Source organism: Anomalospiza imberbis, chromosome 2 (assembly GCF_031753505.1).
Source record: "Anomalospiza imberbis isolate Cuckoo-Finch-1a 21T00152 chromosome 2, ASM3175350v1, whole genome shotgun sequence".
Lineage (NCBI taxonomy): Eukaryota > Metazoa > Chordata > Aves > Passeriformes > Viduidae > Anomalospiza > Anomalospiza imberbis.
In genome coordinates, this window is record NC_089682.1 from 11,670,986 (window position 1) to 11,694,922 (window position 23,937).

The following is a 23,937-nucleotide window of genomic DNA, read 5'->3' on the forward strand; positions in this document are numbered from 1 at the left end:
TTTTGTAGAATAAACTTGAAGTACACTGGGGTGAAATACACTTCCTTTTTGCCTATGTCTGGGGATGATGACCTTGAAAGTCACTGCGGTCTACTTGATTTTGCTAATTGTGATTGTATTGTGAATAATTTCTTTTTCTTGGGTTTTATTCCTCTATGTCTCATTTCCCCTACAATTATTATTAGTAATATATGTTTACTATTATAATTAGTATTATTGATATTATTATAATCTATTTTGTCTCAATTATTAAACTCTTTTTATCTCAGCCTACAAGTTCTATTCTGATACTTCACCCCACCTGAGGGGGATAATAGGGGAGTGAGTGAGTGGCTGTGTGGAACTTACTTGCTGGCTGAGGTTAAACCATGACATGCACACTAAGATTTGCCTGAATTTCTGAGTTTTAATTTCTGTGATACATAGAAACAGTGATATTCACACATACAGACTTATAAATATGAAAGAAATCTCTTCAGATCCAAGCAGATATTTCATATTGGACAGGATTTAGTATGCCATGTCAAGCATGTAATTCTCAATACGAATCCACATTTGTCCTTAATTTCTAAAGGAGGCAGCACTTTTAGGAGCAGTAGAAGTATATGTCATGAATTGCCAGATCCTCCCTAAAACAAGTATTTCAGCAGATATAAGCAGCCCACATAACAGGATGTTTGGCTCTAACAAGCCAGATAACATCCCAGGAAACTCAGTTTTTTTTCATGAAGAAATTAAAACATTCCAAAAGGCAAGTCAAACTTCACCATTTATTTAAGGTTTCATGTTTAAAAATACTTTTTTGAGCTGATTTCTTGAAGATATTTATGTTTTTTATTTCATCTTACTAAGTGTCCTCATAGTTGTTTTTGTAGATTGCCACATTTTGAAAAAGTCACTAGGTAACTTCCAGCTGGTCAACACTACAGCTCTTTTTGGGTAGCGATTCTGCTTTTGCAAGTCGCTAACATCAGATTTAGCTGAGGAGGGCATTTTTCTGTCCTCTACTGGTGGAGTCAAAAAAGCAAATGGATGATATTGCAAAAAAAACAACAGATCAGACACAATATGCTCCTTGGTTAGACTGTGATAAAAAGTATAACAATACCTATAAAAAATATAGAGAAAAAAAGAAAAAAACCTTTTTCTTTTACCTAATGTCACTTTCCCAGACTCGATTATCATCCAAGTCTTCAATAAACTTCTCCCCTTTCATCCAGTAGATTAAAGGACTGACGTCTCCACTGTATCCAAAGAAAGCTCTGCAGGTTAGATTAGCAGAACCACCTGTTGAAAAGAATGTAAGAAAACATGTTTATTAAAAAAATTTAAGTCAGCTGCTTTTTAAAAACCAAAATATTCAGAGACCTCCTCAATTTCCAGCTGCTGTTGAAAGTTTCCAAGAGTATCTGCCTGTCTCGGAACAATACATTTTCTGAAAATAAATACAATAAAAAACTAAATTAAATTTTATGTAAAAACAGGATTAGTTACTTTTCAATACATTTTATGTTTGATAAGGATATCAGAGACTATGTCTTTTCAAAAGGAGCTAACTTAACAAAATATTTCTATTTTTTCTCTGAAAAAGATAAAAGTTAGGTAAAATAGACATGCAATTACATCGTGTTAGTTCAGCCTTGCAATGGTTTCTGCAAAGAGGCTGGTATATTCCTGTAGAGTTCCATTCCCAAGGGATATCTGGTAGAAAGACATGTGCTCATTGCTATACTTAGCAGGAAAGTTTAAAGCATTGACACTTGAAAAAAGCTCATGTGAACTAATTCTGAACATTATAAGCCATTAGAATGGGAAGAACCATTAGCAGAGCATGCAGCAGGGAGCAGAAATGTCATATATAAGCCCAGCATTACCTATTTAATCATTATAATAAGGATTTAGAAAACTACTATGCCTTCACTTTGTTTATTTTCATAGGGAACCTTACATTGTGTTTGTACCACTTGGCTATGGGCTTTATCTTGAGCACGTGCAGGGATCGAAAAGGCAACTTGCACACTCTGTGTGTGTGGTAAGACTGGATAAAGCAAGAGGACAGACACAGCTGAAAATCTCCCATTCACTGCTGTAAAGAGATTTTTCTCAACGTGCACCAACTCTTCTAAACTGTCACGTGCATTCCTTTAGGGGATATACACCGTAACTTAAGGAAGTGTTGGGATTTCTTTTCCTCCATGAAGAGAATATTTCCTTGGAGTTTATATTACTGCTGAGACCAAGTTCATATTTTAATGACACTTTCAGTTTTTAATTTTTGGACTGACAGACCACAGCTCCTGGACAAAAAATAAGAGAAAAGCATTTTTAGCACTACTTCATCTGTACCAAGATGCCATAAGCCCATCTGGGTTCAATTAATTTCCTCAAAAATACACTATTTTGGGTCGGGACCTGGTCCTTCTTAAACATACAACATTAATATTTGAATTTCATATTTACTTTTCAGCATGAAAGTAAATGCAGGATTCTGTGTAACAAGAAGACAAGTAATTATGAAATAAATGTCTTATAAATGACTCCCCTGTCTGACTTGAACTCTCACATCCATGCCATGAAAAGTACAGAATCAAATATTTGTGTTCCAAATGTGCAACACCAAGGCAAATACCATTTTTGCTACTTCCACAATCTGTTTTGGAACTTTAGGATCTCATTTTCTTTTAGTCATTTCAGGAAGGTTTGGTTGCTACCATACCTTTTGCAAGCAATGCCGGCTATGGAGACAGGAGTAGTCCAGTACTTGAAACTAGAATGGAGAGAAGGGTCTCCTTCATAATCAAAAACTATGAAATGGAATCTCTGAATAATGAGAAATTTTAATAATCTCACTTATTCTAAAGCAAAGTTGCCAAATATAAGATGAGTATCTTCAGTGAGAGGCCAAAACCTCTCTTTCAAAAGAGAAGCATAGCTCCTGTTTTCACACCCCAGGGAGAGATGGTCAAGACAACTCCCTGGAAACCAAATTTCTCAATCTCTTCATGACTCAAGAAGTGTGATTTGGAATCACTGGGGGAAAGATTTTTTAAATCTTGAAGCCAGTTGAAGGGAATGGGATGAGCATGGGGATGCCACTTAATGTGCGTCAAATGCATAAAAAACTGTAGTAGAACATGATTTCTTGGTTCCTTGCCATGCAAACCCAGTTTCTTACAATAGTTACATTGCAGATATATACCAAGTGGAGGGTGGGGGTGGGTGGGTTTGTTTGGTTTTGGTTTTGGGGTTTGCTTTTGTTTTGGTTTTGCATCATAATTATGATGCTTGAACTTGTGAAGATGAAAATAGAAACCCTTAAAGGATTATGAATGTCTTGGAATCTGTGCACTCTTGAAATGGGAGAAGGTACCTGCACATGTAAAGCCAAAGTAGGTTTCTGTGATAATTGGACAACCCCTGTGGCATTATCTACCAGACTTAGAGTGCTACCTAATGCATCACTGCCACTTCTTGGGCTTTTTTCCAGAGCTTTCCTACCAAGCCAAGGCTTGGTTGAAACTTTATAGCTTTTAAGAGCTGGCAAGATCACAGCTAGAGAGGCTGTAACTTCTGGCCTGTCAGGCCGCCAATTTTTCCATGATTCACAGAAATTAGACACCACAGGTGCTGAACCATCAAAGCTCTCCAGGCTCCTTCAGCTAACAGGTACCCCTGAGAGATGATTTTTGATCTGGCTGGGCTTCTGAGCCTTTTATAGATGAATGTTATGAGCATATATTTGTTTTTTAAGCATAAACATCTTCTGATAAGGGCAAAATTTATCTTAAAAAAGAGTTTTTAAGATTAAGGTTGTTTTCTTTATTAAATTCTTAAAGAGGTGTTCCCCCTAAATAAAACACACAAACATATCTTTAAGTGTAGAATCTGAAGTCTTTATTCAATATGAAATGGTTGCAAGTGAGAAATAAATTAGGAAGAATGCAATGCCACTTATTAGTACTGTGTTGATTGCAGTTACTCAGGGAAGGCCATTACCATGCTGAGGCTTCAGCTATAAATTACCTGTACTGTCTATCTTGACCAGTCTTCACAATAAGCCAGTGGGATGTTCATTAGCTGGCCATCAAGGAAGATTCAGTGACCAGCTAATGACCAACTGTGACCATTAATAAGGGGGTCTGTTACTCCAGGACTCACTGCTCCGTGCAGAGGGCACAGAGCTCCCTTGGTGAAGCAAAGAGGCTTCCAGCTGCAGGCACATGTAACTAAAACCTGACTGCAGAGCCATGCTATGAATGGATAGAGTATTTTGGGAGCACATCTTGATCTCTACTCCAGAGCTGTCCTCATGAGAGTGAGTGAATGAGTGAGTGAGTGAGTGAGTGAGTGAGTGAGTGAGTGAGTGAGTGAGTGAATGAGTGAGTGCTGTAGGAGGGGCTGGTGCTCTAGGAGGGGCTGCATTTTTCCCTAGGAGTTCAGCTTTGAAGTGAGCAGACAGACAATCTCTATTGTGGCACTAAGCAGCTGCTCTGCATGGACAATCTGTTTTTAAAAGTCTGCAGATTTGTAGAAAACATGAAACATATAATAAATACAAGAGCTGCTTTGCTTCATATTTAAGCTAAGGTATAAACAACTTGTCAATCAATTAATAGAAATCCCTCACAGTTAACCTTAGGCAACTGTTTCTCTCCATGTGTTTTCTGCACTGAGAAAAACTAGAGGAGAGATCTGAAAGTCATATAAATTTTATGAGAGGATAGATAATATTTTCTATGCCATTAGTTTAAATTTTTATGTAAATGTTAGATTAATACAGTTTTACAGTCTGTTTTTGACGGATTTTAATTTTACACTTTAAATTTACTTAATGTTTTCAATTTTATTGCTAGGGAAATTCATCTATTTCTGTCCCCTTTGCTGTAAGATGTAAGTTCAAGTTACATCCTGGGTAAACTGCTTTGTTTTGGTTTGTTTGTTGTGCTTTTTTTTGTTTTGCTTCATATTTTTTAATGGGCCCTGGAAAAATCCAAAGGCATCAGAATAGAATTATTAAGTGAAACTTATAGTGCTGCTATTTTTACTGGCATCCCCTCAAAACACCAAACAGAAAAACCAAAACAACTTAAAGACAGCATAAAGAGAAAAATAACACTTTTGACTTCTCAGTATAATTATACATTTTTAAACTGTGAAATAATGCAATAAAGACATGTAAGAGAACACATAAGAAGTAAATTCAACTGCATTTTTCTCCATCACCCTTTTTTCTGATGAATATGCTCTTACAGTATTGAGTTTATTTTTGTAAAAATTGGAATGTATAGCACTACATGCTCCTGCTGCTCGCTGTGATAAAGACACACTCAGCTCAAGCCAACTGGGTTCAAATTTAATTAGTAAAAAGCTCTTTGCTATCCAAATTCAGACCTGTTTTTGTTGCACAGCATGCTTCCAAGCAGAGCAGAATGCAAGAAGGGACCACAAGGTGTTCTACCTTGAAACCAGCAAATATCTTGAGCAGAACAATGCAGATTTTGTGTTCGTTTTCATGAATTGTCATCATTTGGGGCGCTTTGCAAACCACTGCTGTGGGAGCCTATGCCCAGGAGAGGGCACTGTCTAACTTCCAAACATAAAAAAAAAAAAAAAAAAGGAAATTGCTAGTGAATAACTTCTCATTAAAAACATCAGCCTGCTAAGAACGTGCTAGTTGTAATTAGAAAATAGCGAATGTTTTGTGATTGCTGAAATGCCATCCTGTGCGGTCAGCTGAGATTCCACTTGCACTGTTACTCGTATGAGTTACTGTACAGCACCAGAGCACCTTCCTCACCTTTGATTTGACAGATTCTTCAGTGAAGGGCAAAAATTTTTTGTTGGCAGCAACTGTAATAATCAAAAATGCTCTGCAACCACTTTTTAGAAGATTTCTCAAAAACATATAATAGAAGTGTTTGAGAGCCATACTCAACATCTAGTAATATTGAGGGCCAAAAGACTGTCAATGTTAAATGCACTGAAATGTGGGACTCTTTTTACTGTGTAATGTAAGCTATTTATACAATTTACGTACAGGAAATACCTAGGCAATACCTACAAACTTACAAGTATGCCATTTGTTTGTAATGTTAACGTTTCAAAATGAAATTATAAAAGGTCAAGACAGATGCAATCAAAATCTCACACAGGAATGAAATTCTGTTCTTTCCATTCACATTTGAGGAAAAAATACTGCCAAAATAACAGTCTTCCAAGTGGAGGGCTGTGAAAGTTGGTAACTTCCAGCACTGACAGAAACAAGTCACTTGTTTTGCCAGTGTCATCTGACAAGGCCAGTGGACAGGTAAGTAGAAGCTGCTCTCATTTTCAGAAAAGTCTTGCGTCCTAAAACAATTCAACAGTGTTTGGAAGCCTTCATGGAAATGTGATTAAGGAAAAAAAAATAAAAACCAAATGAAATATGATTAAGGAAAAAATATAAAAAACAAATAAAAATGAAGTACCATATAGTTTCCAGCTGTGTGACTTGATCATATGATCATCTACCCCTGACCTGTAAGGATCCTCTTAGAAGAGGGTGAGCTGCAGAGATTCCTCTAGATTCCTTCCTTGCATGCACAAAGCACCACCTACTGCTATCTGCCCTCCAGTTTCCATACACATCCTTGCATCTTGATATCTTGTACTGCCTCAACATGATGTAAATGTCCTGCTGCATGTTTCACATAGCAAGTTAGGAAAAATTAAACAACCAACCAAAACAAACCAAACAAATAATCAAAACAAACATTATTTTCTGAAACGTGACTGCAACCTGGAAATTGCAAAATTCTAGTCTCATCACTGAGTAGTAGTTTTTTAATGTTTTTGGCAAGTCATCAGGTCGTGAATCCGTACAATTGTGAAGATACAATGTGCAAATGCTGTCTATTTTGAATTCTGTAGATGCAAGTTTGAGATGGTTGGACATAATCATTCACTAAGTGTTATCATGCAAGCATCATACAAAGTACTGAATGTGATTACACAGCTATATTTTTTCATTAATAAGCCTGTCCATATTTTGCTGTGCTGCAGAATGGAATTTTGATTGCATTGGAATCTGAAGCACATTTTGAATATGTCCTTCAGGCCACAGTGATGTAAGCTTAGAGTACACAGTACATTCCTCCACAAGAAAAAAACATCAGCAGAAGGTTCTCAGCAAGACCAGAGAGAGATAGTAGTTTTTGAACTTTTACAGAATTTGTAAATATCACTTTTTAGGGGAGAAGTTAAACAAATCCCTTCTTTCAATTTCTGTTTTGGTGTGGGTTTTTAAATTTTTTTTTAATTGGAAAGAAAAAGCCAAAAACCTAATTCTTATTCATTAGATTTTTTTTTTTAACTAAGCAGATAGCCCTCCTTCACCAGAGCTGAAGTCATTCACTTGTTCAGTTACCCATTACCACATGAAAAGCCCTTTGCCTTCCAGGGCTTCCATCTGCTGAATTACAATTCAGCAGCAGGACCCCTGAAGGAGGTGTCTGTATGTTCCTGCTGATCAGCCCTAAGATACTGGAGTCTGCAACACTTTATAAGTTGCTGAACTCAAACATATATGGTGAGATCTAAGATTACCTATGTGTACAAAAATTTTATAGTGGGTTGTTCATAGCTTATGATGGAAAAGAAACCCAAATCCTTTCGGCTTTGAGTGGGCTCTTTAGCAGCAGGACTGTCAGAGAGAGTCAATGAAGACAGCAACCACCAGAGCAGACTGCAGTAAAAGAAGTGATGTATGGAACTTGGGGCTTAAAATGTCCAGAACATCTCTCAGGTGCATAGATTGTCAAACTTGCCCTCATTTCACAAGAGGTAACAAAACCCCTGAACCAGTAATCTTGATTTTCCTAACAGTGGGCCTCTCCTCTTGATAGATGGTAATGTCAGTCTGATAAATTAGCTGTTCAGCAAGAATTTTTCACTCCTTCCTATTCAGAAGTAGAGGCTGGAGAGGAAGACAACTATCACAAGCATAAAGCAAGTATTGCTAAAGAAAAGGAAAGCCACTGCAATAGTTTTACAAGCTTGACTTAACTTTTATTCTAGAAGCTCCTATTTTCTATTTTTTTTAGAAAATGTATTTATAAACAAATTTTTACTGTGCTTTCTCTGTAACATCTAAAGATAATTTGTTTTTTAAAAGCTTAGCTGTTTTTAGATATAAGTCACAAGAAAATATCCTAGGTAACAAAATATCTCTAATTAAAAGAAAAAAAAAGATAAAGACACGGCTCTAAATGTCAAACTTCACATGTTTCGTACCTTTTACAGATTTCTATGTCTTGGGAGCTTTAAATCTGTTCATATCATGCACAGCTTAATTTTGTTCAGTGTTTTGTTTCTGGATTCTCTTTAAGTCACACTGCCATTGATTATGATGTTGTGGTATTTTCATTTTAGTGATGTTACATGATAAAAAAACACAGCCTTTGAGCTGACAGCCCATTGCACAAAGGAGTCCAAAAGGGCTCCCATAAGGGACCGTATGGTCCCTTCCTGTGCCTGAAGAGAGTCCCCAAGTCCCACACCTGGGGCTGCCACTGCCCCTCAGCAGTCACTGACCTCCAGAAAGGCCTTGTGTCTTTAGCTTTGTGAAGTCCTGCTCTGAGTCATATTTTGGAAAACTCCTACAAAAGCAGAGGTTTCTTGGTTAAAGCCTTCATGTTTTGGACAGAAAAGAAAAAAAAAGAGAAAAATAAACAAAATTTTCAATGTATGTCCCTCTGGTAAAGAATATTTACTGGTAAGAAATGCAATAGGACCTACAAGCTCCTGCAGTTCTGCTGGTGACTCTGGGCCTCAAGAAACTACAAAGCTAGAATAAGTTCTCTGCTAGTTAGGAAAGACAGTTTCAAGCCATTACAGTTCTCACTACATATTTCTCCGTCGCAAACAGAATCCGGAGGTAAAGCAGCAGCGGACTCAAAGAGGGACTTCAGTGGCTCTCTTGGTCAGAGCACAGCTGTTGCTAGACTCGTTTTGCTGAGGAGCTACTTGAACAGCACACAACAGCACAGCTCCCTTTCTGCTTTATTTTCCATGTGAAAACTGCAAATACAATTCCCCCCCCCTTTTTTTTTTTTTTTTAAAGCTGAAGAGTGTTGTTCCAGCAGATAAAAACATTCAAATGTCTTGCTGTGGAGGTATTTTTTATAAAACCTCTTCTTTCTGAACAGACTATGGTGGGTTTGCTTAGGCCTCTGGTGGATGCTAGTCCATGTCAAAAAACTGCTCATAAATCATCACAACCAGTACCTTCTCCCAGCCTCCCTCTCAGGTGCACTGCACAATATGTTCTGTACAAAGAGTAGCAGATGATGTTCTGGATTCTAGATAATGATAAATGACATACTTATTTTCCCAAACTTTGTAAGCAACTTAATGTCAGATCACAGTTAAATGTAAATATCAACAATCTTAAGGAACAGCCTTATCAATTAATGTTAAATACAAATTCAACTTCTTGTGGCTCTTTCAGATCCTATCTATCCATCCAGTTGGTATCTTTGGACATAGAATTTAACAAACAGCATTAGAAAATGTGTTTCACTGGATTGTCTTATAAAAGCTCCTCTTTAACTGCTTTGGAGAGAGGGACTGCAGTGTTTGTATCATCATTAGGTAATTTGAGTTCATACATCAAATTCTCAACTTTGGAGTCATGCATATATATGAAATAATAAATTGTGGGTTTATTTTCCATTGGTCAGCCTGACTATTCTTTTCCTCTCTTTGTTCTTTCTTCATAAGCAAGTCTACCATGGACTGAGTAGGCTGCAGGGAATTATTTGTGTGAGGAGGTATTCTGAAAAAGTGCTGTAGAGATGGGCTGCATATTGAAGATGCAAAAAAAATACAGCCTTTGAAAGTAGCACGCACAGTGTCACCTACTTTTATGTCACCTGGGTTCTTATTAAGGAAACTGGGACTCCAACTTACAAACAACAAATAATTAAACACTCTATCTTCCTCTGGTGATCTTTCTCTTCAGCACACACTGCGAACATCACCACTTCTAAGATTTTCATTAATTAATCTATTCCGTCAGATCAGACCATATGATGGAAAATGTCATTTGGAAAATATCCAGACTAGTTTGGCAAACATTTGAATGGGGAAAACTACTGCTCCCATGAAGCAATGTGACACAGCAGGATAAATACAATTGAAATAAACCACATCTATTATGTAAATCAAAATACTTTAATTTAGTTCTAAAATATGTGACACCACTACTCTGTTCAAATTTTCACCAGGAAAGCCATTAAGAACCACTGAAAATTGGAGCCCTGATGAAATGTACCTACTGATTACTAATAAAATAGATACATATAATCAGCACCAACTTTCAGTTTACTGCAGTAAAGCCTCTGATGGTAGAAAGGGATTTTATGTTCATTCATACTGGGTTTTTCTACTTGAAGAAAAGAATGAAAAAGAGTGAGATATATATATATATATATATGTATAGTATAAATGTGCTTCTACTTTAAGTAATTCAAGAAGGTGTAATGCAATGGACAGAAAAAATACTAATTCTTAGCATAACATCAGAAACAATTTGCCATTTAATTAAATATCATATGGACTAGTATCTGTTCATATAATTTTAAAATCCTAGCACATCAAATGTTTCTATTGCATAAAAATGGAAATACATGCTGTTCCTAAGAGCACTAGGCTTTCTGCTTTTACACAGTATTCATTACATTAGGTAGTCTATTTCTCTTACATGTGTTAAGAAATTAACCTTTAGTTAATAAGTGCTTTCCTAAGAAAACACTGAAATAAAATCCATTAGAACAAAACTCTGGTTCACAAAGATGCAAATGGAGAAACTCATTTGCTTCTCAGTGACAAATGTGCTGTACTCTTGGACCATACACGTGCTGGAATAATCCACTGCTATTGATCGACTTCCTTGCCACATGCAAGGCACGAGAGCATTTTTTGGATTATACCTCAAGAAACTGCAGATTGATAGACAATGCTTGGTGAAGGCAGCTGCACAAATTCCACAAAATTCCACAAATGGAATAAAAAAAAACCAGCTAGCACTGCATTTATGCTACCTGACTTTAAAGAAAAAAAAGTATATAAATGGGAGCAAGAATGAATTCGTGATGCTGTACCCTGCTTTCTGGCCTGAGACAAGAAGAATTGCAGAGGACCTGAGACAAAGAAGAATTCCCACAGGGAAAAATATGTATCTGGCCAAAGGGAGGATTCCTGCCACACATTCCTGGGCCATACAGCTCCACCCTCCAGGTCCTCACTCTGTATGAAAGCTCTTCTTCTATGGCAGCACCTGCCCACTGCTCCTAACCCCTTATCTCTGGTTTTGATGTGGGTGAAGACCAGTGAAGTTCATTTCCCTCTGCAAAGAGTAGCTATTTCTGCATCTCTCAGGCCAAAGGGGGAGAGTTTCTTGTACTCCTAAATAACACCTGATCAAGGTCTGGCTTCATGTTGGCTGTTCCTCTTCAACAGGAAAATGACCTGGCCAGACTGGAGGCACTGTAGGAAGAAGCAGAGCCTCATGTCCCCATCTGTGTTTGAAATAGGGGCAGGCCAGGGCCCCTATTTGAGAATGTGATTCTCCCAAAACAACTTCCTTCTCAAGAACAATTAGTCATTAAATTATTTTGGTTTGTTGAATATTTTTGTCAAGAGGAGATGCTCTTCAATACTGGAAAGCCTAAACAGCAGCAAGACTGAAATTATTTATCTTCTTGAAGCAGCCATGTGGGCCTCATTTCTCTAGTCCATCTTCATTCTCCTTTAGTTGTAATTTCCATGGTTACACAGCACAGGGTCCTGCCAGCAAAACTTCGGAGAGGTTTAGGGCTCCTGTGTCTGAAGCTTGAGGTCAGCAAGCAGGATATTAATCCTCTTTACTTACATAATTGTGAATTTCCTGAACAATCTACATAAACCACCCTCCTCATGCCGCAAGCCCAGCAATGCTGTTATTTCTTCTTGTTGTGTTTTTTGTTTTGGTTTGGTTGTTTTTTTGTTTTTCCTCTTTTTTTTTTATTTGGGTTTTTGTGGGTTTTTTTTTTTTAATTTTGGTTTTCTGTTTGGTTTTGTTGTTGATGTTCGGGTGATTTCTTTTGTTTTGGTTTCATTTTGTTTTTCTTTTTATATTTTCTAAGTGTTCTGAGAGGCTTTGGAGTTATGGCATTTCTAAAAAGTAGAGGAAAATGAAAGAAAATAGTTCCATTCAAGCTCTGGGAATACAGAACACTGTCTACAATGCTGTTTGTGCTTTTAACAGTTTCTGGAGGTCTCAAAGCAAGGACTAAAAGCAGGGTTTGAGTGACAATAGAAATATAAGGTATGACAGCTACTGGTTACAGGAACAGAGGCAAATATCATTGTGCAATATTTATGATACAAAATATCCAAGGAGAGAGGTGGCAGGCTGGTGTCTGTACCAGCACAGGTCTCTGCAGAGGCGTGTGTGCCACCACTCACCCAGTGCTCTGTCCCCCCAGAGCTGAGGCTGCCAGTTGCCCCAGGCTGTATGGTGGCTTTTTAATGGGGACACCTGTCCGCAGGGGACCAGAGTAACTTTGCAAACCCATTTGCAGTTGTGGCTCAGAGCTAGAAATTTAGTCCAAGTCTGGGGAAGAAGAAAGTGCGTTAACCCTTGCACTACATAGCCCATCAGCAGCTCTAACAAATATCATTGCAGCTACAGGCTTTGATTTTTATCAATGCAATCATTTGCAAATACTGTTACAAACTACAGGACAGTAAAACATTGATGGACTTTTAGAAAGTGCTTAGTACAGTGTTTAATTTCAGTCCTTTGCCATCTCAATGGCACCCATCCCTTTAAAAATGGGTCATAAATGGAGACATGAAAATTAGTATTATTTATAAAACAGTTCAAAATGGATGGCCTTAAGCATTAAGTATTGCATGATCATATATCCAGCAAGTTTCCTGCATATGTATAGTGTGCACTCTCAATGGAGTCTAAATCTATACTTAAAGCAAGTCATATGGATCATCTGAGCAGCATCAATAGTGAGGCCAAAAAACCACTTTAAAACACTGTAATGGTAATTTAGGATCATTGATCAACAAACACAAGAAGTAGGAAAGAAAACAGTCATCCATACTGAATCAGAGCAAAGGTCTACTCCAGCATCCTGTACTTGTACCATTCAATACAATGAGAGGCAAATGTCTATGTATGTGTGTCACAGTCCCTGAAAACAACCTAAGTTTTATGATGAAAATTTTGACAGACTTTAACTACAGCAATGCAAATAATAAAGAGCAAGGTCATATATTTGTCCATTGTAAGCAGTTTGTCTGTTCTAACAAGATGTGCTTCATTAGCACTGGAATACAAAAAGAAAAAGAAAAAAAAAATAGGCCTTCTGATGGAAGTTCAGCAATGTGCTTTTTAAAGAAAGCATGCATTTATATGGGAATTTAAAAGATGTAAATTTATTGGTATAAGAAGAAGTGATCTTATCCAATTGAGTTCTTTGCATCCAACTTGCTACCATTTATTTTCTCCACCTCTCAGTATAATCAAAGATAGCTAAAACTCAAGTTTGGAAAGAACTGTTAAGGATGTTTTTAAAAAATGCATTAGATTTTATAGCAAGTATGCTAAACTACACTTTACATAAATTTTTGTCCTAAAAAATTTTGTAGTGTGAGATGCTAAAGTTCAACTGATAAATAATGAGCTCATTTAAGAAGCATGAAAAAAACCCAGAGGAAAATAATAAAAGGTAGAGGGAAAAGAGGCAAAATTGCTCCTGTTCTAGGTGGTCATTTAAAGATGAAATGAGGATTTTTTTTCAAGACTGAGATGGCAGGCAGCAGTTCCTTGGTGTCAAAGACAGGTAATAGGATGACAAAGGGTGTTTGGTCCTGTGTCTTTTCTATTACATTTCAACCAGTCTCTGAAATGAATACCTGTCCTGATGAGTGTGAGGAAAAAACTAATTCAATAGGAATAGCAATAACTTTTCAGTGTCCTGCTCATATTTTCCCCCCTTATACTGCAATAAGGAATTCTTCTAAAAGCTATTTCCATCTTGAATTTTTAGGTCAGTATTGTGTGGAAGGAGTAGCTGAGAAGCAGAAAAAGATTGCTTTAGAGGTTAGGACCTGACCTCTTCTGGGGTATGTACATGGAAAGCTGGATGGTGAGAATAAGGTACCTCAGAGATGGGCTACTGGCACCTACCCAGTGACAATGCAATAGCCTAAAACCAGGTTCCAAAAAAGGCTGAGCCGAAAGAGGAGGATTTTGCTGTTTCTCCTCAAAACAAAAGCCCTCAACACTCCTGTTGTCCTGTTCCCACAGCCAACCTGTCTCATCGCATCCCTCCTCCCCATCCTAAAAGTATCCTGCAATCTCCAGTACCTCCCTGTCCGGAGACAATTCCAGGCCTTGATGTCCAGCACCCAGAACAGGCAAAAGGTAGCCTGAACTCTGCTATCATGTAAATTCACCTTACACCTTTGTCTTCACACATAAAGTTAGGAAGGCTGGAACAAGCCAGATCTCTAACATAAGAAATCATTGCATATTATGAAATTACATTGAGGTATGATTGTAAAAAATAACAAAGTCAACAAAATAAAGCACTGCAGAAGATGTGTGCGAGAACTGGCTGAGAACCGTCACTTTCCTTCATCCTTGAGAAAGACTCTTCTGCTGCAACTTTAGGAATGGCATTACTAATAAGAACTAGCTAAGAGAAGCAGTTTCCCATTCTGAATAAAATGAATAATTCCTAATATGATTAGCACATGTTACATATTAGAATGAATGTGAAATTTAAGTTTGAAAAGAGCATTTGTTGAAAAGGTAGAAGAATATGGTTGACATGACATTTTCTGCATAAATGAAGACTTACAAAGCAAAAAACCTCTGCTCTCTATAGTCATTGTAGAGGTATTTCTATTAAAAAGCTATTAGTTACTCAAATGTCACTTTTATTAATGAAAACTTGTCTTGGTGCCATAGGAGATATTGCAGATGAGCTCTTGTTTACGTAAAGAACTGAAAACTCATAGATTTTCACTGAGAAAGTCAAAAAATGCAGAGCTACTAGCTCACCCTTTCACTAAGTGAGAACATGAAAAGCTCCAATAGATTATTTAAAATTAAAAAGGCAAATTGTTAAATAGGTTAGACAGGAATAAAATAATCTTTGATAGGATTTTTTATAGTTTTATTTATCAACTGCTCATAAATGAATAATTCATAGAGTAGACACACTGGGTTCAACAGAATTAATTTTCTGTGGCTTAAACAGTGGTATGAAAAGCAGAGATTTCCAGGAGACAGTATTTCTGATAAAAAAGATTTGCCATTTTATTTTATTGATTTTTTTCCCCCGTCTGCTAGTTTATTTAATTTGAATAGATCAGCACCTTAGAGCTGTTAGACCAGGATAGTCACAAAAGCAAGGCTGGCCTGCTAAACAAGATTCTGGGATCTCTCCCAGTACTTGCAGAATCTGAATTCAAGTGATGCAGGAAAAAGTTTGGCAACCCAGTTGGACCTTGACCACCTTTTCCCCCCGAGTTTTAAAATTCTTTTAAGGAGAGTAAATTACTTGGGGCTGGGGAATCCCAAGGTTTCCCTGCTAGAAAGCTTCATATCAATGATCTTGGGAAGTCTTATTTGTCTTTCTGCCTGGAAACACAGTTCTTGAAAGTCCAGCTTGAGCTTCTCAAAGCTGTAGCTTGCAGATTGTTTTCTGGTTGACCACCACAAGACCCAGGAAGCACCACTGGTACAGTGGTTGTGTTGGACAGGAAGGCATCTTCCAAAGTGACAATTGTAGCCCACAGGAAATTCTGACTTCCAGCTCTATTGATCAGGTAGGAAACATCCCTCGTGACTATCAATATTCAAGACCAGGGCTTTGTAATCTTGGTGATCTTTACTGACTTGCCATGAATCTAAGATTTTTGATTTACCAAAATGCTGTGAAGCCCATTTGTTCTGGCTGAGACTATCTTTTTCCAAAAATTACTGACCTTGACTTTTAGGTGTAGTTTTGTTGCATCCCATGTGTTCTGCAGGACTTTGGGATACCTACTGTCACTTGCTGTTCCAATTTAACTGCCACCAGGGCTCAGAGGAATTTATCCTCTAATCCTCTGTTTAGTCTAATTCAACAAGGGCAGCAAGTCCGAGATTCCACAACAGAGACCCTTCAGGATCAGCTGAATGTATGGTAGGCCTGAGTATGTCCTACAGTAAACCAATATTCAGAAAATAGTAGCTGAAATCCTGAAAGCGACACAGCTGTAAAATGCTGTATTGGATCATCTGCCCTGCTTCTGTACCAGAGCTTATTTCTTCTGGACCCCACTGGTGTTATAAGTGCAGCATTCATTGCTTACTGTAGGTCTATGAACACTGCTTCTGCTGTGCAAATTGGATTTAAATTGCAGTGGAACCTCCTTCTGGTGGAGGCCAGTAAATGTCACTGTGATAACAAGCACTGCTAGTTACATTTGTGATTGCTCATTTTTTCGTTCACTATTCCTTCATCTGTTCCTCAAAGAGGTCATTTGTTTTTGGCAGGCTACTTGAAGAAGTGTGAAGAAAGGAGAATATTTATTAATGCATTTACATAAAGGGTGTCAAGTTAAATTCAGTATAATCTGTAGGGCAATATTACTTTCAACTTATTAGGAAAAGAATAAATAAAATCAGAATGACTAGACACTGGAAAGGGCTCTAAACAAATTGATAGTGAAACCTTAGCAAAGCACCCTTGTTATCACTCTTTTCTAGGCTACACTTCTGCAATGAGGAAAATGCTTAACACTCTGTAAGCTCTGAGATGACTCATATGCTTCAAATGAAGCATTTACATAACTGTTTATAGCCTGGGGGCATTGCATCATAACCTCCATGGGGGAAGAGAATAATCTCTCCCATGCTCATTACCAAAAATTTAATTCTTTTTCTAGAAGTCTTCTTGCTTCTAGTAGGAATACCTTTGCAGTCTAAGTTAAAACATCCCAGATATCTTTGTACTTTTTTTGCGTTTTGCTACTGACTTGCAGTAAACATAATGCTTTTGGGATGCTTTTGTACCAGAAAGGCAGAGGTAAAATGAAAAAAGGCAAAGTACTAAAGATGCAAATCAGGGAAAATATTTTGCAAGGTAATTCATTGTATTAGAGAAGGAAATATATGTGGAATAAAAATGGGTGCTGGTCTCTGCTCTGTCTTATATTGATATTGCATGTCATAAACCTATAATTTAGATGAAAAATATGATAGAGAAATAGGTATATGTTATTACATGGATATTCACATGCTGCTTAATGGCTCAGGTATTATTTGAATACATATTTTAAAATACAACCTGTAAGCATAGTTACTCTTGTGACTGCTATTGTAATAGTGATAAATTTGGACACTAACACTATAATCTGATGGGGGTTTTTGGTTAGAAACAATATTTGCTAGAACATGATGATGTGAAGAACTGGAAACATTCATCTCAAAGTAAGGACAAACATTTGTCCTGTTCACCTCGAATTAAAATAATTCTGACTTCCATGACGTAAAACTGGTGTGTTTCCCATATTTTATTAATTCATAGAATCATAGGGCATTTTGTGTTGGAAGGGCCCTCCCAAAACCACCAAGTCCAACCTCCCTACAATGATGAAGGGGGGTCCTATTTATTTCCTGGTTTCACTGTTTTTTCCTATTTCTGCAATCCACTGGGAAAATTTGGGTCCCCAAAATTATCTTTTCATGTTTACAAAATGATTAGTTTCACATCTTCTATGAATAGCATTTTGTATTTCTAGAGTGCCTTTATATAGACCACCTAAAGTATTCTGCAGTTTTGTTAAATAGTACAACAACTTTTCTGATACAAATGGCTGGATCTTTATTTTCTGTTCAGTTGAACACAATTAATACACTTTTATAGTGACAGATATTGTGAGAAACCAACTGCAGAAGAACTATCTGGGCTGCCTGCAGAACTCCCATCCTAGTCTGGGATTTCACCCACTGTCCTCACAGCACCACAGCATTTTGCACAGTAATGCTCCATCTGTTTATGGCTGGCAAAATAACCCTGATCATTACCACTGCCCAGCTCAACAGCTGTAATAGTGTAATGAAATACAAAACCATTTAAGGCTCCTATTGCTGTGAGATAAATGCAGGTGTTCAATCCACATAACTCGTTCTATGCAAAGGTGCATCACTTCAGAGTCTTTTACAATGGGTGAACAGTAGAGAAATGGAATCTGGGTGTTTATGTGGACTAAGAACAAGGGGGATTAGTCAATGACTCCTCCATGGGTCTCTGAATAATTTTCACTGTTCACAACAATTACTGATGTGCTTCTTGTATTTCTGGCTCATGTTACCAAGAAGAGTCCTGTCCAGTGCTGCCTGTCTTCCCCACCAAATGCCATTCTGATGACCACAGACGAAAAAAAGAGCATGGTGAACTGGGAAAAGAAATATGAAAATAGCTCCTTTGGGAGCCAAGATGGATGATTAAGTCTTAGCTGGAGGAAGTGCCTAATTGTGAAGAGAGAGAAACAAAATCAACTCATACCTTGCAAGAGAGGATTTAATTGCTGGTGTTAGGGGATGAACATTTCCTGCTAATTTGAAAGGAAGTCGTGGAAACACGGTGGCTGCAGCAAAGACCTTTCAGATCACCAAGTCCAGATCCTTCATGCAGGGTATAGTTTTCATACTTCTAACATAATCAGTGTATTTTACTGGAGCCTAGCTAAAAGACCAGCAAGAAAGTTGCATAATTTGGAAAGAAGCCAAGACAAATGCTTTTCCATTAAATACTATATAACTAGTTTTAATTCACTATAAAATTCTCTAGAATTTATTCCCTTTATTGGTAGATTGAAATATACTCCCTTTTGGACATTTTTAATAGGAATATTTGCCCTCATGAAGTAAGTATGTATTCCCATTCTCTTCCCAGCTGCCTGATAAAACAGTTGGGGCAATGGCTCCTCTGCCAGTTTTGTCAGTAATCTCTGTGGCTTGCTTGGATACAACCTATATCTTCTTGTGGGGTATGGGTAATAACTCAGTTTAAATAATAATCCTGTCTTCCCCTTCTGATTTCACAGAAAATATAAGGTTTCTACACATTAAAGATATGGTAAGAAAATCCTTTGCTTTTTTATGCATAAAATGGAGTACTATCCAGAGACTATAACATCGTGGGAATTGACCTATTTAGTAATGCTTCATAACTAATTCTTATCCTCCTAAGAAAGGCATGTTAAGTCAATTAAAAGGTTCATGCATATAAATTGCTTGGAGCTATTCAAGGATGATGAAAAAAATATATCGAAATTTGTGATCCTGTTGGTAAAGAGGGGAACATTACAAGCAGATGAAACTAGACTGGATAAAAGGCAGAAATACCCACCATATACTCATTTGCAAACAGACACAGTCTAAACAGGGTTCATTTGCTCTCATTTAGAATTGTGACAGTCCCAGTTACTCAGGAGATGGCAAGGAACAGAATTCCCAGCAAAATACTGTATAGACCATGAGTATGCGTGCTTGCACAGATGTGCACAAAGCTTTTAAACAATTTACTTTGCCTTGACAGAGATATTTTTTTTTAGTGAATGTCTAGCTACAGAAAGGAAGAAAGATGCAAAATTATTTGTGAATTAAGATGAATTTTGGCTAAAGAAGGGTAGAAAATATCGAGAGGTGTTTCTTACATTTTCAAAACAAGTTTTTCAATATTTCTTACTCTAAGTTATTATATTTTGAGAAGTGACCTACCCTGACAAAGGAAGGATTTTTCAAAGGGGACTGAAAAACTGGAAAGGAAATGCCACTTATTATTTTGTGCTGAAAGACATAGCTGGCTTCTCCAAAATGAGACACTGCATGACATCATTGTTACATCAAATATTCCTGAAAAGGTTATCTAATTTCAGCCCTAAAAAGTGAACTCATTTCTTAGCCAAGTATTGATCCTGTGCAGATTCAAATCACAAGGGTTGAACTGTGCTAATTATTGTGAGAGCAGACTTCTTTAATGTTTTAAGTCCTCATGTCTAAATTGTCCTTTCCTACCCTCATGCAAATGGCATTTTTTTACAGCAGGGAGGAAGGGAGGAGTATTGCATCTCCAGATGAGGTGAGTTCCAAGTTCTATCAAGAGGTGAGATGTGTAAACACTACTTAACACTTTCTATTCCTTCAAGCCCCTTAGACTCAGATTAAGCTGTCTCCTGTGAGTTCCAATTCCCTTTGAACTAGGCCATCTGAGTGATAGTGACAGTTTACATGTCTGTATTGTCACTGTCATCTTGTGTCAATGAAAAGCAGTGTGGACATTGAATTACACAGAGCTAAAAATCATGGAGGAGTCTGAATGGATTTTACTTGGCTTTTCAGTATTCTAAAAACAACAGACTGAACCCAAGAACTTGGAAAGACCAAATGTCATAAAATTTTCTGTAGATCCTTCCTGATTTTTTTTTCTGCGCAAAATATCTCCCCAGATGAAACAATTTTTACAGTAAACAGGAGTTTACTGTAAAAATTTTAACAGATAAACAGAAGTTTATCTGTCACCATCTATCACACAAAATACTCCATAAAAATGTTTTTGGTGGTGTATAACAACTAAAATGGAATATGAATCCTTAGGCCTGGAACAAAATTTGCCATAGCAGAACATTTTCTATCCAAGTTACTGAGCTTTCTGCATCTTAAGTTAAGGTCATTTTGACCTTTGTTTCAGTACTTCTATTCTATATGAAACCAGGAGAATTCCTTGTAAGTGCCACAAGAATAGACAAAAGGTGTTAGAATCTCCTGAACCACTGAGACAATGGTTTGTTTAGAGTTTGACTTGAATTCCAAATAAAATATTATTTTCTGCCATATTCCATGCACCTTTGACATTCAGATGTAATTGTCTCAAACAGGGCACTAACTCTCATGAGTGACTAATGTCTGCTGTACCCACACTATATGAGCTAGATTGAATTATAGTTTATGGAAAGGTCTGCTTAGTTGGCTTTGTTGGTTTGGTTTTTTTTTTTTTTGGTGTTTTGTGGTTTGTTTTGGTCGGTTTTTTTTTTTTGTTTGTGGCTTTTTTGTTGAGTTTTTGTTCCTTTGGTTAGTTTTTTGTGTGTGTTTGCATTTTTTTTTCTTTTGTGGTTTTTTTTTTTTTATGTACAGAGCACTTTGATTCATATTACAGAAGCTGGGCTGAAAAAATATCCCAGTCACTTGGAGGGCCATGATGGGAATTCTACCCTGTGATTCATCAGAAAAGTCTTAACCAGAAAGCAAATTTATAAAGAAGCTGTCAGTGTAACCATAGAAGTAACCAAGGACATATCAGAGCTTTCACATATTCTCACATAAACAGAGGTAATTTACTGAAACAAATGTGCAGCTGATATTTCCCCATTCCAAGGTGCTGTGAAGATAACCCAGCGGTCTGGTGAAACTGTCAAACAGCCACAGTTAACCACAGATGTAGGACAACACTCTTTCACATTGGCCAAGTCTAAATACTCTGGAGATGAACTCTTGTTTTATATCTGTTGTGGTTTTGATTTAGCACTGTGGTGAACAACAATGATTACCTTTAAACATTCCACTCCTCTCTCTGCTGCACTCATACAAAATAAATTAGGTAAAAATCACAGGTTACAATAGAAAGTGAATAATTAAGAGCTAAATTGAACTAGTGTCAAATTGTCTAGGGGGGAAATTTTCCATCCACATCTCAGTGATGGTGTAATAAACATTGTAACAATACCATAGAATTACTGAAAACCCATATGACATTTTTATCCTTTCCTGTAATGGTCCTTATTACAGGCATTAGACTCATTCATCAAAAGGTTAGACATAAATTATAGAAATAGATTAAAGATATACATTGGTGTACGTATTGGCTTAAATTTTAGATGCTTTTACTGCCTTATTCAGATTCTTTAGGTTGAACAAAGTTTTGGTTTTTTTTTTTTTTTTTTTTTTTTTTTTTTTTTTGTTTTTTTTTTTTTTTGTTGGACAAGTATCTCACAGTTTTGAATTTTCCCAGTAGAGATTCGCTGTAATTACAACTTCATCAGTCTTTTCAAATTCAATTATTTTTAACTTCTGGAAAAATAATTTCATTTGTTTCTAAAATGTTTCCAAGAGCAGTCTCAGTCTCACTCATTACCATTACCATTGCTAAATTAAAAATAAATGAACTTTATACACAAAACCAAAAAAAGTTAATCCAACAGGGATAGTATACTTGACAAAAAAATTACAGGCTATTTCCAGCACTGTGAGAAAAAAAAAAGAACCTGTTTTTAAATCCAACTCAAAAGATTTTATTCATGAGCATTTTCATAACTTTTCATTATAGTTTGAATTCATATAGTGAGAACATAATAGTGAAAAACAATTTTAAAATATAATTTACCATGTTAAACACATAATATATCTGAGTATTGAAAAGTAGCACATTTTTCCAAAAAAGGATGAATGATAAACATTTGGTAAAAGTTCATTTTTATGATGATAAGATTTATTAAAAGAATTTCAGGCAATAAAAATATATAGAATTAAATGTAATCAAAAGTAGACCACAATGTTCTTTCATTAACCATATTTAAGTTGTACAAGTCAAGAAAATAGTGAGAAATACAGTTTCATATTTTAAGCACGGTCTTAATACAGATTTTCATAATAAAAGGGGACTGTACTTGCCAATCACCAAGTCCCTCCACACATATAAGTTAATCTTTTTTCCTGATTGCAGAGTATTTATCAACTAAATAATAAATTACATAATACAGTAAGTCTCCTTAAAAAATATTAGGCTTAGATGTGCACACAAATGGACATTGTACATGCAAAGAGAAAGACACAATCTGCTTACATGCAGTTTACTCTGAAATATTAATTTGTACAGTTCTGGCTTTCAGTGACTACAGGATAAATCTTCAGATTATAAGTATGTCTGCCTTTAATGTGCCCTTTATTAAAGTGTGAAACATTTCAAATGAGTGACAAAATTGTTATAAAATACCTATTTAATCCTCCTCTATCTTCCCAGCCCACCCTGAAAGATAAGAGTCTATTCAAATGCTATTCACATATGACAACATTTCTGAAAACAGGCACCGTTAGTCTTGAGACCTACTGTCATTAATAAAATTCAAAACAGAATGTGATATCTATCCGACAAAAAGGGGATTTGAGGGAAATAGATCTAGAAAATTTCCGTTCCTTGAAAATTATTACCTTTGTTGTTTTCCTTTTAAAAAAATAATTCTTTACAATCACAATCTGGATCTTTTTTTGGTTTTATATTATTATAACAGGAAGTTTGAAATAGATTGACATAATATGATAAATAGCTACCACAAGCTCTCCAGGTCTAAACACTTGCAGAAATGTTCCTGTACATGGCACAATTTCATCTGAACACCAGGTACATTTTAAGCAGGCTAACACTCACGGGTCCCTCCTTTTTGGGCACTGCATCTTTTGGCTCCTTCCCTGCTGTTTCTGAGCAACTTGTAATAGAGTGCTCCATGGAAGAAAGACTTCAGGCAGAAGTCCAGAGAAAGAGGAAAGAAAAATGTGGCTGTTATCTCTCAGCAAGCTCTGGAGTGTGAAATGACAATAACTAACTACTGTGGCAATATCGCTCATGGGGAGAAACAAAAATGAAATCTCCTGGGATGGAAAAGATTTTTATTCAAAGTAAATTCTATATGGTCACAGCTTCAACAGTCATCATTAAAACCATGCTACTGAAACCTCTAAACACAGAGTAAAAACCCATGGATTTAGAGCACACTAACTATTTTCATAGCCGTCTGCACAATCACTGTCAACTAAAGAGAGACTCCACAGTAATCTGAAATCAATTT

At 36.7% G+C, this 23,937-nt stretch overlaps 1 protein-coding gene and 1 long non-coding RNA gene across 6 annotated transcripts in view; one reads left to right on the forward strand and one right to left on the reverse strand.

Moving 5' to 3' along the window:
* The window catches only part of IL1RAPL1 (interleukin 1 receptor accessory protein like 1), a 680,356-nt gene that overhangs the window by 27,863 nt on the left and 628,556 nt on the right, over positions 1 to 23,937 (reverse strand). For all 5 annotated transcript variants that reach the window (XM_068179827.1, XM_068179828.1, XM_068179829.1 and 2 more), the window contains one exon: positions 1,155 to 1,287. In XM_068179827.1, coding sequence (XP_068035928.1) covers positions 1,155 to 1,287 — 133 coding nt within the window. The remainder of the gene's footprint in view (positions 1 to 1,154; positions 1,288 to 23,937) is intronic.
* Positions 7,396 to 8,052, forward strand: LOC137465712 (uncharacterized). The gene is made up of 3 exons (XR_010994805.1): positions 7,396 to 7,567; positions 7,662 to 7,783; positions 7,864 to 8,052. It is a non-coding gene; the product is annotated as an uncharacterized lncRNA (long non-coding RNA).